The 18,311-nt window shown below is 38.4% G+C and overlaps 1 protein-coding gene across 3 annotated transcripts in view; it reads left to right on the forward strand.

Moving 5' to 3' along the window:
- Snx27 (sorting nexin 27) overlaps positions 1-18,311 on the forward strand; it is an 83,734-nt gene that overhangs the window by 55,421 nt on the left and 10,002 nt on the right. For all 3 annotated transcript variants that reach the window (XM_076861901.1, XM_076861900.1, XM_076861902.1), the window contains exons 7-8: positions 305-468; positions 15,254-15,343. In XM_076861901.1, coding sequence (XP_076718016.1) covers positions 305-468; positions 15,254-15,343 — 254 coding nt within the window. The remainder of the gene's footprint in view (positions 1-304; positions 469-15,253; positions 15,344-18,311) is intronic.

Raw genomic sequence — 18,311 nt, forward strand, 5'->3', positions numbered from 1 at the left:
TAATGGATCAGGTATTTTAACTCAGTTTGGAGTTCATGCTGTCCACAGAGTCATCATGTTAACTGAAGGAGCCTCCATTCAAGTGATAAATTTCAGTCAGTTTGAGGCTGGATTGGTCATAGTTACAGTTAGCAGGGATATGTTTAGCTAAATACATGGTTATTTTGTGTTCCCATGGCAGAGCTCCTTGGTAAATTGAGCTGATGCTTTGGTCAATGATAACATACCATTCTTGATCTGCCTGGCATAGTTCATACTAGGAAAATTCCTTATATCAGCTTTCTTTCTTTTGTCTTTTCTTCAGTACGTAAGCTGGCTCCTAATGAGTTTCCTCATAAACTCTACGTCCAAAATTATACATCCGCTGTGCCAGGCACCTGCCTGACTATTCGAAAGTGGCTTTTTACAACAGAAGAAGAAATCCTCTTAAATGACAATGACCTTGCTGTTACCTATTTCTTTCATCAGGTGGGTGAATTGATCTTCCTGAAAATCCTGGTTTCTTTTTCTGTTTGTTATAGTTGGTAATTTGCCAATTCATTGTGAATTCTTGGGTAAGCCACTTTGTTCCTGGGTCTGAGTTATATTTATAAAATTTCTATCCTATTTTACAAAAGATGTCATAAGTTTTAGAGGTAAAATAATTTTTAAACAGCAGAAAATGAGCATTATGGCTAGGTGTCTGTTCAGAATTCTTTTTTTTTTTTTAAGATAGGAGAGAGAGAATTTTTTAATATTTATTTTTCAGTTTTCGGTGGACACAACATCTTTATTTTATTTTTATGTGGTGCTGAGGATTAAACCCAATGCCCCGTGCATGCTAGGCGAGCGTGTTACCGCTTGAGCCACATCCCCAGCCCTGTTCACAATTTTTTTCATCAATATTATATATACTGTGTGGGAAAAATAAACTACCTGTTTCCCCTCTTCTCTCATCCCATAGTCAGTATAGGAATAGGGATTGCTTCCCTCTAGCAAGCAAGTAATTCTATAGTGGATACCAGCTGGGCATTGTTAAATTTAACTCAGTTCTAAGGCTGTCTACCTGGAGATAATATCAGGATCCCAAAGGTCGTGGCCTCAGTCCCAGGTCTGCCCTCACTTTTGACCCAGTTACAAATCCTGGCCTCTGAACCAACTACAAGTAGGTGGTCATCCACCTTCTCAGGTTTGATTAGTTTGCTAGAGCAGCTCACAGAACTCAGGGAAACACTTTACTTAACATTTACTGGCTTATTATAAAGAAGTTTTAAAGACTACAAGTAAGCATAAAATGAGAGAAATATAGAGACATACAGGGCAAGGTCTGGAAAGGTCTGGAAAGGTGTGGAGTGCAGAAGCTTCCATCTTCCTGAGTTGGAGTGTACCCCCTCCTGGCACACGGATATGGTCTGTTTACCTCCCTATGAATCTCCATGTATTCAGTAGTCCAGAAGCTCCCAGAACCCTCTCCTTTGGGCTTTTGTGGTGACTTTTATGCATGGGCATGATTGAAGTATAGACAACCATGTCAAAATGGAATTGGACAAAAATACTATAATCTAATGCTAATAGACCGAGAGGGAATACCCGGCAAGGCTTGTTTGTTCAGATTCTTCTTGGCCTCTCTGTGCAGCATTCCTTCCTGATGGACTCCATCTGAAATGGGGATCTTGTTATCAGAGATTTTTTTTTTTTTTTTTTTTAATTTTTAAATTTTGGGACAGGGTCTCACTAAGTCGCTGAGGCTGGCCTTGAACTTGGAATCCTCTTTCTTCACCCTCCTAAGCTGGTGGGATGATAGGATTGTAGGTATGTATCACTGCTCTTGGCTTGAGAATTTCCTTATGGCCAACTCTGACACAGAAAAACCAAGGAATTATATTACTTCTACTCAATTTTTCAGATCATGCAGTATATCTTAATTTTCTACCATCAAAGATGAGATACTTGTTTTCTTCCTCCCCCATTTCCATTCTCATTACATACACATATGACTAGAAGATAAATCTGAGAAAGTTCTGGAAAAAATAGAACAAGAAAACAAATTAAAAATGTGAGAGATAAGATATTGAAACAATGGGTCAGAACAAGAAGTTCCCTTATCAGAATATTAAGAGTTCCAAAAGGAGAGACAAAAAAAAAATAAAAATTAGATATTATCAATATAACAATTCAAAAAACCAGATCAGAAAAGACACAAATTTCCCATACAGGACTCAACATAATAAATGAAAATAAATCCACAGCAAGCCTTGTGTTGGTGAAATTTAAGACTGATGGATTTTGGATTTTTTTAAATTACATTTTTTTTTTTTTTTTGGTACCAGGGATTGAACCCAGGGGCACTCGGCCACTGAGCCACATCCCCAGCCCTATTTATCTTAAATAAAATAGGGTCTCACTGAGTTGCTTAGCACCTTGCCATTTGCTGAGGCTGGCTTTGAACTCGAGATCCTCCTGTCTCAGCCTCCTGAGCTGCTGGGATTACAGGCCTGTGCCACTGTGCCCAGCAAGACTGATGGAGACAAAAAAAAAAAAAAAATTATATAGGCTTCTGAAAAGAAAAGAAAAAGTCACATAATGACCAGAATACAGTAGTCAGTGGCAGAGTGCTTGTCTTATGCAAAGCCCAGGATTCAGTCCCTAGGGCTGAAAAGAAAAAAAAGCCACCCAAAATGGTACAGTAATAAGAACATCCCCACCTCCAGCCTGCCACCGGCTCTCCGTACTGAACTTCACACATGCTCGGCATGCACTCACTCTGCCACCAGTTAATTACAAGAACACAGAAAATTAAGCAAATGAAGAAGGAGGATAAAATTAGCTGAGGAAAAGCAAAATGTTATAAAAGAGATGAAAACTAAAAATAGTATCTATTATGTGACTTTGCTATAAATTTCATAATTATTAGAGCAATAATCATATAAACACTGAATATTTATCTAACAGATATTATAATTTGACTCTACTATGGGGATGAGAAAGATGAAAAGGATACAGGTATGTGGTGTGAATGAAAGAGGAAAAAGCTAGTGTGAAAAATTAAGAAATGCTGCATACACAGATAGTCTATATTTTGGATTTTCAGTTGATTTCTGCTTTTATTTTTGACTCAACATCCCCTATTTTTTTCCCAAGTGAACTGAACCTCAAGATTATATTGTATCCCTAATAAAACAAAAGATGAAACTTAGAATCACTTAGCTCTTTCTCTTATCTCTTCTTCATGCAAAATATGTGTATCTCTTAAAAGTCAGAATTTTCTTAGGTCTGCACTTGGGTTCAATACACTGAAATCTCTGCACGATCTTCTTTGTAGTTGTAGTCTTTTTCTGGAAAATTGGCAGAGTGTACCCACTATAGCACCTCTATTTCCTGTCATAATGCCAGTTTCCTTGGGCATAACAAAGAATTTGTGCTTTTTTTTTTTTTTTTTGAAGGTACTGGGAATTGAACCCAGGGACAATTTATTTTGAGATAGGGCCTTGCTAAATTGCCCAAGCTGGACTCCAACTTTCAATCCTGCCTCAGCCTTTCAAGTCTCTGAGATTAATGGCATGGGCTGCCACACCCAGATCTTTGCCCTTCTTATACTAGGTCAAAAATTATTATTATTATTATTATTATTATACCAGGGATTGAACCCAGGGGCACTTAACCATTGAGCTACATCCCTAGCCCTTTTTTAAAATAATTTTTTAATTTTGAGTCAGGGTCTTGCGAAGTTGCTGAGTGCCTCATTAAATTGCTGAGGCTGGCCTTGAACTTTCAATCCTCCTGCCTCAGCTTCCTGAGCCACTGGGATTACAGGCATGTGCCACTGCACCCATCCTAGGTCAGTTTTTGAGGTTGGTGCTTGACACACTTCTGAAAGGAAGTCTAGAGGGGTTTTAGGAATGTCTACCATGTTTGCAGAAGCACTCTTTGCACCAAAAGCTCCCCATTTTGGTTATTATTTATTTGTGTGATACTATGATACTGTTGTGTGATAATATTTCATAAAGCTAAGCCTTCTGTATTAATCAGCTTCATGTTACTGTAACAGAATACCTGAGGTGATTAATTTAAAGAGAAGATTCATTTTGGATTATAATTCTAGAGGTTTCAGTCCAAGATTGGATAGCCTCATTGATGTGGACTTCTGGCCAGGGCAGCATCTCATAGCAGGAGTGCATGATGGAGCAAATTGCTTGTCATAAACCATGAAGCAATTAGAGAAAGGAAGAGACTGCAGTCCTAAAGTACCATTTGAGAGCAAGTCCTCAATGACCTATGCCCCATCTCCCAAAGGTTCCTCCGTCTCCTAATAGTGCCACCCAGGGGACCAAGCCTTTAGCACAGGCCTTTGGGGAACATTCAACATCCATCTACATATAGCACCCTACTCTTTTAAAACACTCAGTAGTCATGCCCATTTTACTTGTGATTTACCAAATGATTTTTATCCCATTTTGTAATACCTTATAAGATACCCTGTAACTATTCCAGTTGGAATTTTGTTAAATTTATAGTTTCCCAAAATAATTACTATTTTTATTAAATGCAATACTCCCAACTAAATACATAAGATTTCTATTTTATTCAACTCCTCTTTCCTCAAATAAAGTTCTATAGTTTTGTTTCCCATGTGATTTAAACTAATTCTCCAAATTTTTACATTTTTTTTGCTATTATGAGTGGAATTTTTTTCATTGTTGGAGTGAAAAAGTCATTAGCTTGGAGTCAGAATATTTGTTTCAATGTAAGCTTTACATTGAGTAAATCTCTAGCAGAGCCTTGATATGAAGTCTGTTTTCTGGTGGATTAGAGAGGAATAATAGTGTTTTACAGCTGTTTTTATTAAATGAGTATTAGAATTTAGATGAGGCCGAGCATATGAAATTGCTTTTTCAATTATAAACCTGTAAGACAAAAGTAATTTAGGGATATAAAAAGCTATTGCTGTTGTAGCAGTATCTCATACCAGCAGCTTTTTTGAACTCTTCTTATTGCCCCAAATTATTTCACAGCTTTATTGAAGTAATTGATACACAGTAGGCTATGCATATTTAAGATATACAGTTTGATTTTATTTAACTTTATTAAATATATGTAAATATATGTAATTTTATTTATTTATTTATTTGCTTATGTCTGTGTGTGTGCTCATAGTGCTGGAGTTCACACCTGTGGCCTTGCACATGCTAGACAAGAAATTCTACCACTGAGCCACATTCCCAGTTCCTCTTAACCATTTTTAAGCATGTAGTTCAGTGGTGTTAAGTATATTAATATTGTTGTATAACAGATCTCCAGAAGCTTTTCATCTTGCAAAAGTGACACTATCTGCCCATTAGATAACAATTTTTCATTTCCTTCTCTCTGCCACCCTTGATAACTACCTTTCTTCTATCTCAATGAATTAGAATACCTTAGATACCTCACCCATGTAAGTGGAATGAGAGTTTTTGTCTTTTTTGGGGATTGGGTTATTTCACTTAGCAAAATGTACTTAAGGTACATATATGACAGATTTTCTTTCCTTTTTAAGGCTCACTAATAATATATGGTATGTATACACTGCATTTTATTTTTTCGTTCATTTGTAGATGGACATGCAATTTACTTCCACACCTCTCGGTAGGTGTGGATAATGCTGTTTGAACATGAGGTTCAGATATATCCCTTTGAGATACCTTTTTTTAAAATACCTAGAAGTGGGGCTGGAGTTGTGGCTCAGTGGTAGAGTGCTCGTCTAGCACATGTGGGGCCCTGGGTTCAATCCTCAGCACGACGTAATAAATAAATGAATAAATTGAAGGTATTTTGTCCATCTACAACTAAGTAAAATAAAATACCTAGAAGTGGCTTTACTGAATTATGTAGTGATTCAATTTTTAATTTTTGAGGAATTACTATACTGTTTTCCATAGTGATTGCATCATTTCATATTTCTGCTGACATTGTACAGGGCTCAAATGATATTTTGATTGTGTCTTTTAGAAAGTAATATTCATTTTTCCTTAATTAGTTTTAGTTATTTTTGTATTATATTTTGGGTGGGGGGGGTACCAGCAATTGAACTCCGGGACACTCAACCACTGAGCCACATCCCCAGCCCTGCCTTATTTTTTTTTTTTTTTTCCAGACAGGTTCTCACTGAGTTGCTTAGTGCCTCGCTTTTGCTGAGGCTGGCTTTGAACTCCAGGTCTTCCTGCCTCAGCCTCCTGAGCTGCTGGTTACAGGCGTGTACCACTGTTCCTGGCCTTTGTGTTATTATTTTGATGATAGGAATATCTAATATGTTTCTAAAGTGTTGTAGATTATAAGATACACCAATATTTTATGTATTGCTAAGAAAGAAAAAAGCTGCCAATTAAATCGACACATCATTGATTATAAGATATGGCCCAATTTCAGATGTTAGAATGTGAAATAATGTGTACCTTAAAATTGATGAGACATTAGATATCGAATATCTAATGAGGATAATGAGCCTTCTTCTTTAAAAAGTTTAATAAGGAAGAAATTCTTGGGAGTTTATATTTAAATTCTAGATAAACCTGGTAGATCATACACACACTTAAGCTGTTCCTTCCTGAAATTTACTAAAAGAACTGTAATGGGATTGTCAAAGGTCATAAACCTGCAAGGACAAAGAGAACAGGAGAGGACACCATAGCAGATGATAACTGTCTACAATTTGTAGGAAATATTTGAATGACTCTAGAGAAGTTTTGGTGTTTGGTGTTGGTTATAGGGGTTTCAGAACTGGTTACTGTTTGTAAGTGGTTGACAAGAACTGGATATTGTTTGTAAATAGAAAGTTAACGAACAAAAACGTGAAGCAGTTTAATGTCAGAGAAAACAAAACAAATACACACACACAAGAAAGGAAGGCAGAGTACAGCAGTGCCTTAGTTTGAGTGCTGTTCACACGCTCAAGTAATGTAGAGAATTGATTAAATTTATTGAGAGGTTGAGGGAAGAGGAAGAGGGAGTATTTGGGTGTTATATGAGAGCTAGAGCTCAATGTGTATGACACAGCAAATCAACAGTGTCTAAAATCAGTAAGTCAGAAATTATTAGTGTAAGCATGACATTTAGAATTATTGAAGGATGATCATAAAAACTGCTTAAGGTGCTTAAAAGTAGCTGCCATTATGGAATGAAGCTCTGGATCAGGAGACTGCTCTTTTTATTAGGAGCCTTTTAGTAATAGTTTTAAATTATGTGTATTAAAAAAAATTTTTTTAGATGTTGATGAACATTTATTTTATTCATTATGTGGTCCTAAGAATCGAACCCAGGGTCTCACACATGCTAGGCAAGAGCTTTACCACTGAGCCACAACTCCAGCCCCAAATTATGTATATCTTTTACTTAAATAATTTTTTTTTAATTAAGAAGAAAAGGAATCTAGTGTGGTGCTATTTATATTTTCCACTCAGGGATAGTCCAGCAATATAATCTTGATTCGAAATGAAAAAAGAGAGAACATTTTACTGCCTCATGTGAAATAGAGCTCATTCATTGTAGCTAAATGGAATTGATAATTGCTCTGACCCACCTCTGCCCTGGGAAAATATTTATCAGATAAGTACTACTATGAGACAGACACCACTCTAGGTATTGAGATCTGAATAAAATAGAAACAAGTATTTTTATTTGGTCATCAGAAAAAGTTGGAAAGCCTTTTCCCTTAGCTAAATAACACTTTAAGTTATAGTCTACCTATGGTATTCTCAGGGATTGGTTTCAGGACTCACTTTTCACCCCCATGGATTCCAAAATCTAAGATGCTCAAGTCCCTTCTGAAAAATGGCATAGTATGTTCATGTAGCCTACCACGTCCTTCTGCATGCTTTAAATCATCTCTAGATGAGAACTAATACAATTTAAGTGCTAAGATAATAGTTGTTATACTGTATTGTTTAGGGAATAATGCCAAGAAAACTCACCTATACATGTTCAGTACAGGCACGATTTGGGGGGAATATTTTCTATCTGTGATTGGTTGAATCTGCACATGCTAAACCCAAAAATATGGAGGGAAACTGGATAAACCAGCATTTGTTTATTTGCCCTCTTTACTTCTGCCCCAGCTTTTATTTAAATTTGACCAGGAATAGCACAACCTTGTGATGATAAATAGCAAATGTTCGGGTTCTTTAGGACATTACATAGCATTTCTTATTCAGCATCCCCTCTGTACTTATGATCTTTTTTGCTCAAGTGAGCCCCACTTGTATGGCCAAGTTTAGGGAGAGTCTGGCATAATCTTTCTGCTAAATAATTCCTGGCAGGATGTTCATATCCTTGTGTGGTTCTTAGAGCAAAAAGATACTAAATACCATTGATACTAATATTGATTATATACTTTTAAACATTCTTAACATCTATTATTTCATTTTATTGTCTTTGAAGAGATGAGCATTATTCATGTTTTACAGATTGAGAGTTTAAATGACTTTCCCAAGTACATATTGGTAGTTGACAGAGGTAAAGGTTGAACTAATGTCTTGATTTGGTCCTGAACTCATTTTACTGTCCAACTCTTTTCCCTTAAGACTATGGGAAATAATTCCTACCTTAAGTACCACAGCATCTTTGATCTCACTTTGATTCTCCTCTCAGCTTAATTCATTTGGCACTCAGACAAAAATCAGTCTTTCTTAAAAAAAAAAAAAAAAAAAATCCACAAATTTTTGCCAGGTGTGGTGGCACATGTTTATAATCCAAGTTACTTATTTGTTATACAAAATTACATATAAGAGGATGTGAGGGGAAAGAGGAAAAAAAAGAGAAATGAATTACAGTAGATGGGGTAGAGAGAGAAGATGGGAGGGGAGGGGAGGGGGGATAGGAAGAGGATAGGAAAGGCAGCAGAATACAACAGACACTAGTATGGAAGTATGTATAAACGTGGATGTGATCCTGCAATCTGTATACGTGGTAAAAATAAGAATTCATAACCCACTTGAATCAAATGTATGAAATATGATATGTCAAGATCATTGTAATGTTTTGAGCAACCAATAAAAAAAAAAAAATCCCAGTTACTTGGTAGGCTGAGGCAGAGGGAATACAAATTAGAGCCAATTTGGGTGACTTAAACCCTGTAGCTCAGTGATAGAGGACCATGGGTCCTATCCCCAGGATTGCAAACGAAACAAACAAACTTTTATTGCTTTTTTTTTTCTTTCTTTTTTTCATAAAGCTCTTTACTTAAACCTGTTTCCTTAAATGAAATTCCTGTGTATGCTTTTTGGGATCTTTAAATAATCTATTGCTAAGCTTATCTATCCAGCATTATCTTTCATTTTCCCCTCACGTGTCCTTTGTTGAAATCAGGCATATCTCTAAGTGTTTTTTAAGCTCAAACCCATTCCTGCTTCCTGACTTCAGTGTGTACTTTCTCTTATTCAGCCTGTCCTTTGGAGGTCTATCCAAGGCCTTCCTTGTAACTATGATTAGCTTTAAGTGTTTCTGTTTTGACTGCACATTTCTCTTATAGTCTGTACTGTATATTTTTTCTATATCATTATTACTTTTTTTTTTTTTTTTTTTTTTATGGGGTGGTTGTCCTCATTTCCATTTCAGAGGATTTGTCGCTGATATACAGGAATGCCTTTGATTTATGCGTGTTGATTTTATAGCCTGCCACTTTGCTGAATTCATTTATTAGCTCTAATAGTTTCTTTGTAGACCCTTTTGGGTCTGCTAGGTATAGAATCATGTCATCTGCAAATAGTGATAATTTGAGTTCTTCTTTTCCTATTTTTATGCCTTTAATTTCTTTCATCTGTCTAATTGCTCTGGCCAGTGATTCGAGAACTATGTTGAACAGAAGTGGTGAGAGAGGGCATCCCTGTCTTGTTCCAGATTTTAGAGGGAATGCCTTCAGTTTTTCTCCATTCAGAATGATGCTAGCCTGAGGCTTGGCATAGATTGCTTTTACAATATTGAGGTATGTTCCTGTTATCCCTATTTTTTCTAGAGTTTTGAACATAAAGGGATGCTGTACTTTGTCGAATGCTTTTTCCGCATCTATCGAGATGATCATATGGTTCTTATTTTTAAGCCTATTGATGTGGTGAATAACATTTATTGATTTCCGTATATTGAACCAGCCTTGCATCCCAGGGATAAATCCTACCTGATCATGGTGCACAATTTTTTTGATATGTTTTTGTATCCGGTTCGCCAGAAGTTTATTGAGGATTTTTGCATCTAGGTTCATTAGAGATATTGGTCTGTAGTTTTCTTTCTTTGAAGTGTCTTTGTCTGGTTTAGGAATCAGGGTGATATTGGCCTCATAGAATGAATTTGGAAGTTCTCCCTCTTTTTCTATTTCCTGAAATAGCTTGAAAAGTATTGGTATTAGTTCCTCTTTAAAGGTTTTGTAAAACTCTGCTGTATACCCATCCGGTCCTGGGCTTTTCTTAGTTGGTAGTCTTTTGATGGTATCTTCTATTTCCTCAATTGATATTGGTCTGTTTAGGTTGTCAATATCCTCCTGACTCAATCTGGGCAAATCATATGACTTAAGAAATTTATCGATGCCTTCACTATCTTCTATTTTATTGGAGTATAAGGATTCAAAATAGTTTCTGATAATCTTCTGTATTTCTGAAGTGTCTGTTGTGATATTGCCTTTTTCATCCCGTATGCTGGTAATTTGAGTTCTCTCTCTTCTTCTCTTCGTTAGCGTGGCTAAGGGTCTGTCGATTTTATTTATTTTTTCAAAGAACCAACTTTTAGTTTTGTCAATTTTTTCAATTGTTTCTTTCATTTCGATTTCATTAATTTCAGCTCTGATTTTAATTATTTCTTGTCTTCTACTTCTTTTGCTGTTGTTTTGCTCTTCTTTTTCTAGGATTTTGAGTTGAAGTATTAGATCATTTATTTGTTGGTTTTTTCTTTTTCTAAGGAATGAACTCCAAGCAATAAATTTTCCTCTTAGAACTGCTTTCAATGTGTCCCATAGATTCCGATATGTTGTGTCTGTGTTTTCATTTATCTCTTAAGAATTTTTTAATTTCCTCCTTGATGTCTTCTATAACCCATTGATCATTCAGTAACCTATTGTTCATTCTCCAAGTGATGCATGATTTTTCCTTACTTCTTTTATCGTTAATTTTCAATTTCATTCCATTATGGTCAGATAAGATGCATGGTATTATCTCTACTCCTTTATATTGTCTAAGAGTTGCCCTGTGACATAATATATGATCTATTTTTGAGAAGGATCCATGTGCTGCTGAGAAAAAAGTGTAACTGCTTGATGTTGGGTGGTATATTCTATGTATGTCAATTAAGTCTAGGTTATTAATTGTGTTATTGAGCTCTATAGTTTCCTTATTCAACTTTTGTTTGGAAGATCTGTCCAGTGGTGAGAGAGGTGTGTTGAAGTCTCCCATGATTATTGTATGGTGGTCTATTAGACTCTTGAACTTGAGAAGAGTTTGTTTGATGAACATAGCTGCACCATTGTTTGGGGCATATATATTTATGATTGTTATGTCTTGTTGGTGTATGGTTCCCTTGAGAAGTATGTAGTGTCCCTCTTCATCCCTTTTGATTAACTTTGGCTTGAAATCTATTTTATTTGATATGAGTATGGACACTCCTGCTTGTTTCCGAAGTCCATATGAGTGATATGATTTTTCCCAACCTTTCACCTTCAGTCTATGTATGTCTTTTCCTATCAAATGCGTCTCCTGAAGGCAGCATATTGTTGGGTCTTGTTTTGTGATCCATTCTACTAGCCTGTGTCTCTTAATTGGTGAGTTTAAGCCATTAACATTTAGGGTTATTATTGAGATATGGGTTGTTCTTCCAGCCATATTTGTTTATTTATGTTACTAAACATGGTTTGTTTTCCTCTTTGATTATTCCCCCCCCTTTACTGTACTACCTCCCGCTGTTGGTTTTCATTGATATTTTCCATTTCCTCTTCCTGTAATATTTTGCCGAGGATGTTTTGAAGAGATGGTTTTCTAGCTGCAAATTCTTTTAACTTTTGTTTATCATGGAAGGTTTTAATTTCATCTTCCATCCTAAAGCTTAATTTCGCGGGATACACGATTCTTGGTTGGAACCCATTTTCTTTCAGTGTTTGAAATATGTTATTCCAGGATCTTCTAGCTTTGAGAGTCTGTGTTGAAAGATCAGCTGTTATCCTGATTGGTTTACCCCTAAATGTAATCTGCTTCCTTTCTCTTGTAGCTTTTAAAATTCTCTCCTTATTCTGTATGTTGGGCATCTTCATTATAATGTGTCTAGGTGTGGATCTCTTATGATTTTGCACATTCGGCGTCCTGTAGGCTTCTAGGATTTGGGATTCTGTCTCGTTCTTCAAGTCTGGGAAGTTTTCTCGTATTATTTCGTTGAATAGATTGCTCATTCCTTTGGTTTGGACCTCAGTACCTTCCTGTATCCCAATGACTCTTAAGTTTGGTCTCTTTATGTTATCCCATATTTCTTGAATGTTCTGCTCTTGGTTTCTTAACAGCTTTGCTGAGCTGTCTATGTTCTTCTCCAGTTGAAATACTTTGTCTTCATTGTCTGATGTTCTATCTTCTAAGTGATCTACTCTGCTGGTAGTAGTCTCAATTGAGTTTTTAAGTTGGTTTATTGTTTCCTGCATTTCCAGGATTTCTGTTTGTTTGTTTTTTATAACCTCTATCTCCCTGTATAATTGATCTTTTGCTTCTTGGATTTGTTTATGTAATTTATTGTCAAAGTGGTCGAAGTGGTCTTTCATTGTCTGATTTTGCTGTCTAATGTCTTCCTTGAGACTCCAGATCATCTGAAGTATGTATATCCTGAATTCTTTATCTGACATTCCATCTGCTGCAGATATTACCTCTTCTAAAGTTGAGTTGACCTGCATTGCTTGTGGTCCTTTCTTTCCTTGTCTTTTCATATTGATTGCGTTTCTTTCTGCTTGGTGAAACTGTTGTGTTATTGATTTTTCCCCCTATATATTTATATTGCTCTTGTATAGCTGCAAAGTCTCCCTCGCAGGCTTTGGCGGTGGTTCTGCCCCTCCTCCAATTGAGGCAATGTGCCTACCACGCCGGGAGGCCGCTGTGCCTGTACTTTCGATGGGCCTGTTCTTTCGGTGGTCACAGGTCCGCCTACCTTGCAGGTGTGAGCAGCGGCTTTGCCCCTCCGCTGGCCACTAGGCCTGTTCTGTCTGTCGGTTGCAGGTCTGTCTACCTAAAAGGCACTGTTGGCGGCTCTGCCCCTCCCCCAACCGGGGCGATGTATCTGGCGGGCCACTGGGCCTGTTTTGTCAGTGGTCACGGTTCCGCCTACCTTGCATGTGCGTGGAGCAGCTGTGTCCCTCCGAGAGTTGCTGGGCCTAACTTGCCGGTGGGTGGCAAGTGCGCCTACCTTGCAGGCCCGGGGGTGGCTCTGCCGCTCTGCGGGTTGCTGGGCCTGATATGCTGGTGAGACGCAGGTTTGCCTACCTTGCAGGCGCCTGGTGGCTCTGCCCCTCCCCCAACCGGGGCGGGGCGATGTGTCTGGCCGTCCTCTGAGCCTGTTCTGTTGGTGGTCAGTGTACTGCCTACCTAGCAGGCTCGAGGGGCAGCTGTGCCCCTCCGCAGTTTGTTGGGCCTGACCTGCTGGTGTGTGGCAAGTGCGCCTACCTTGCAGGCCCGGGGGTGGCTCTGCCGCTCCGCGGTTGCTGGGCCTGATCTGTTGGTGAGTTGCAGGTCTGTGTAACTTGCAGGCGCCCGGCGGCTCTGCCCCTCCCCCAACTGGGGCGGGGCGATGTGTCTGGCCGGCCTCTGGGCCTGTTCTGTCGGTAGTCAGGGTTCTGCCTACCTAGCAGGCTCGTGGTGCAGCTGTGCCCCTCCGCAGTTTGTTGGGCCTGACCTGCCGGTGGGTGGCAAGTGCGCCTATCTTGCAGGCCCAGGGGTGGCTCTGCCGCTCCGCGGTTGCTGGGCCTTATCTGCTGGTGATTCGCAGGTCTGCCTAACTTGCAGGCGCCCGGCGGCTCTGCCCCTCCCCCAACCGGGGCGGGGTGATGTGTCTGGCCGGCCTCTGGGCCTGTTCTGTCGGTGGTCAGGGTTCTGCCTACCTAGCAGGCTCGTGGGGCAGCTGTGCCCCTCCACAGTTTGTTGGGCCTGACCTGCCGGTGGGTGGCAAGTGCCCCTACCTTGCAGGCCCGGGGGTGGCTCTGCCACTCCGCGGTTGCTGGGTCTGATCAGCTGGTGATTCACAGGTCTGCCTAACTTGCAGGCGCCCGGCAGCTCTGCCCCTCCCCCAACCGGGGCGGGGCGATGTGTCTGGCCGGCCGCTGGGCCTGTTCTGTGGATGGTCAGGGTTCTGCCTACCTAGCAGGCTCGTGGGGCAGCTGTGCCCCTCCGCAGATTGTTGGGCCTGACCTGCTGGTGGGTGGCAAGTGCCCCTACCTTGCAGGCCCGGGGGTGGCTCTGCCGCTCCGCGGTTGCTGGGCCTGATCTGCTGGTGATTCGCAGGTCTGCGTAACTTGCAGGCGCCCGGCGGCTCTGCCTCTCCCCCAATCTGAGCGATGTGTCTGGCAGTCCACTGTGCCTGTTTTGTCGGTGGTCACAGTTCCGCCTACCTTGCACACGCGTGGAGCAGCTGTTTCATTAGTGCCTGGGCACACTCTCCTTGTTTGCCTCCCTCAGGCCCTAAGTTTGTAGAGCTTGGGGCTGAGCACCCCCAGGCCTGCAAGGTAGGGGCACCCCGTGCCGCCCTCGGTCTGGCTATTGCGCTCACAGGAGAGCTGGGCTCATTATTACTTTTAATGTGGTATTATTTCAGTGCTAATTGTTTTCACATGGATAAATTTGCCAGAATTTAAGTCTCTTGACAAGAGAAATCAAATCCCTTACATGCCTAGAACAATCCTTGAACACACATACCAGGTAGTCTTTATTTATTTATTTACTTATTTATTTATCTAAATCAGTTATATATGACAGCAGAATGTTCTTTGTACACAAATGGAGTACAATTTTTGACTTCTCTGATTGTACCCCAAGTAAGATCTCATCATTTGTGCAATCATACATGTATCTTGGTCTCACTCCACCATCTTTCCTACTCCCATGCTCCTCCCCCACCAGGTACTCTTTAAATACTAGTTATTCCAATAAATATACCCATGTAGCAGTTCACTGTGATGGTAATGATGATCCAGATGGATAAAGGTTTTTCTGAGATTGCATCTATCTCTTTACTTTGATCAAAAATGTACTTGATAATGACTTTTACATTTCCTTCTTCCCTGCCTTTGTCTTGGTGATAGGCTGTTGATGATGTGAAGAAAGGTTACATCAAAGCAGAGGAAAAGTCTTACCAATTACAGAAACTATATGAACAAAGGAAAATGGTCATGGTAAGTTAATGTCCCCATAATACTTCTATTAATGCCCCCTTTTACCTCTTAAACCTGTTGTTCCAGTCATTTTTGAAAGGCCCTGCAGCCTGATAAGTGACTTAACTAATTAAAAAAAAAAAAAGGAAAAAGAAGGGATATGTAGATGTTGATGCAGGCAGTTGTAATTCCTCCATTTAGCACCCAGAAAGCTTGGATTACTATACATCTATACATAGACATATAATTTTTATTATTAATAATAACTAAACATTTTTTATAAAAGAAGTGCTAAAACAGAGATATACAAAAACATTATGATATGCTGAAGATAAAATTGTGTAATAACGACATTTATTTTATTTATTTTTTTATTTTTATTTTTTTAAGAATTTTTTTAAGGGCTGGGGATGTGGCTCAAGTGGTAGCGCGCTTGCCTGGCATGCATGCAGCCCAGGTTCGATCCTCAGCACCACATACAAAGATGTTGTGTCTGCCGAAAACTAAGAAATAAATATTAAAGATATTCTCTCTCTCTCTCTCTCTCTCTCTCTCTCTCTCTCTCTCTCTCTCTCTTAAAAAAAAAAAAAAAAGAATTTTTTAATATTTATTTTTTTTTTTTTAGTTTTCGGCAAACACAACATCTTTGTTTGTATGTGGTTCTAAGGATCGAACCCAGGCTGCAACGCATGTCATGCGAGCGTGCTACCGCTTGAGCCACATCCCTAGCCCCTAATAATGACATTTAGACTTTCTTTTTTTGTTTGTTTTGTTTTGTAACCCAGGATTGAACCCTTGGGTGCTTAACCACTGAGCCACATCCCCAGCCCTTTTTTATATTGTACTTAGGGCATCATTAAGTCGCTGAGGCTGGCTTTGAACTCGAAATCCTTCTGCCTCAGCCTCCCACACTGCTGGGATTACAGGTGTGTGCCACTGAGCACAGATAGATTTTTAACATTACAAGTTTTTTTAATTGTGATTTAGCAGTAGCAAAATCATTTGTTTTTACAACTTGCATTTCTGCAGTTGATTGGACATTTATGCTTAGTTGTGCTTTGGTTTGTCTGATATCTTATAGTTGTGGTGTTTGATTTAGCAGCTACTATTTCTCATGTGACTATTTAAATCTAGATTTAAATTCATTTGAATAAAGTTTAAAATTCAGTTCTTTGGTTACAGTAGCCACATTTCAAGGGCTAAGTAGCTATATGTGGCTAGTAGCTGTCATATTAGAAACACAAATATAGAACATTTTCATTACCACAGAAAATTCTGTTGGATAGTGTTGCTTAAGATGTTCCTTAAATGTTTTAAAGTTAGTTTTCAATTTGCATCTGCTACAAATACTGGAATGGGAATTGTCAAAAATTAGTAAAGAAAACATACAAAAATTTTCACTCATATCTTAAAATTTCTCTTTTGGCAGATTCACATGTAGTTGAAATTTTTCCGTTTATTTTTCATGATTTCACACTGGGGAGTACTTGCATTTGTAATGATTCTGATAGCTCACTTGAATTATTTTGTACCTTCTGTATGCTTTTTATGAGGGAATGTTCATCTATTTAAATTAATTGAGTTAGATAAGACTACAAAGAAGTCAACCATTGACCTTAGTCTATAATCTCATATCTAGGTAGGATAGTTATTTTATCATGTATCTGATGGAAAGTAATAAGTCTCTTTTTGGCCCAGAAAATTACCAAAGATTGGGGAGCTGTCTTACCAATGTAAGATATGTACCTCTTGTACATATCAAGAGGCTGAAATAGAAAATGCAAAAATCTTTTAAATATAATTAAATCTTGGCAGAATTTTGGGGAAGGAAATTTTTCAGTGTTTGAGACAGGATTTTAAAATGCAACTTCCACCTGTTTGGTTTTTTTTTTTTTCAGATAATGACATTTTCTTCTATGTATTAATAGATCATTCTAACCAATACATTTACATCTTTTTGGTGATGAGGGCTAAATACTAAAGGGCCTAAACCTCTGCAGTAGTTCTTTGATTTTGCCAAAGCCAACGAAGTCTTCCTGTTCCTAAAAAGATAATAGAAATCAAAGTAGTTTCACAATACATATTGTTTCTTTGTATAAACAGGACTCCAAACACTATCCTTCTATTTATATGTTCAACAAAAAAATATTTCTTGAGCACCAAGTATGTACCAGACACAGTACAAGGTACTAGAGAAGTAAATAGGTTTGGATTGTTCTTTAGCAAAATATAGGAAATCTGAATTTAATTAAAGCACAGAAATCTATTATCAAGTCATTTTTAGATTCAGTTTTGTAATTTCATAGTCACCCAGTTAAGAACTAGAGTTTAGTTGATACACAGATGTTTTCCCATGAGTCATTTTAGGCAAGGACTATAAAATATGCTTAAACATTTATGGAATTCTGTTGTGTTGGAAACTTAGCCAACATGTAAGTATGTTGGGAAGGGAATCTCACCAAAGTTTGAATTTTTATGTATTCAAGTATCTGTGTTCAAAGACAGCCTAGCTAATATCATCTCAGACATGCCCTTCAGGTCCTGGTACACTAACTACAATGACTTAGCGTGGTTTGATAGGACTGCACTTAGGCCAAATCACTACATTTAGTTGCTAAATACATGAGATCTGCAGCAACTCAATAAGATTCTCAGTTTTAGTTCCTTTCCCACAAAATGCCAATATTCAGTTTATCAGCTATCAAATAGAATCTTGACAAAATACTTCAGGATTCTTAGTCAGTTAATAAGATTTGTGTACGTTCCCCATGTCCTTCAATATAGAGGACAGCTCATATCCTTGCCATGGTCTATAATACCCAGTGTCATCAAAAACATTTTTTTTAATCTTCTTATTACCAAGTTAGAAGGAATCTCAAATTTGGCTGGTTGAGAATATAATGTACAAGTCTGTTTTCCTTCCCTGCCTCCTTCCTTACTCTTGCTTATGCTCTCTTCTTTCTTTTTCGGCTCATACAAATGATAGACA

Source organism: Callospermophilus lateralis, chromosome 7 (genome assembly GCF_048772815.1).
Source record: "Callospermophilus lateralis isolate mCalLat2 chromosome 7, mCalLat2.hap1, whole genome shotgun sequence".
Classification (NCBI taxonomy): Eukaryota; Metazoa; Chordata; class Mammalia; order Rodentia; family Sciuridae; genus Callospermophilus; species Callospermophilus lateralis.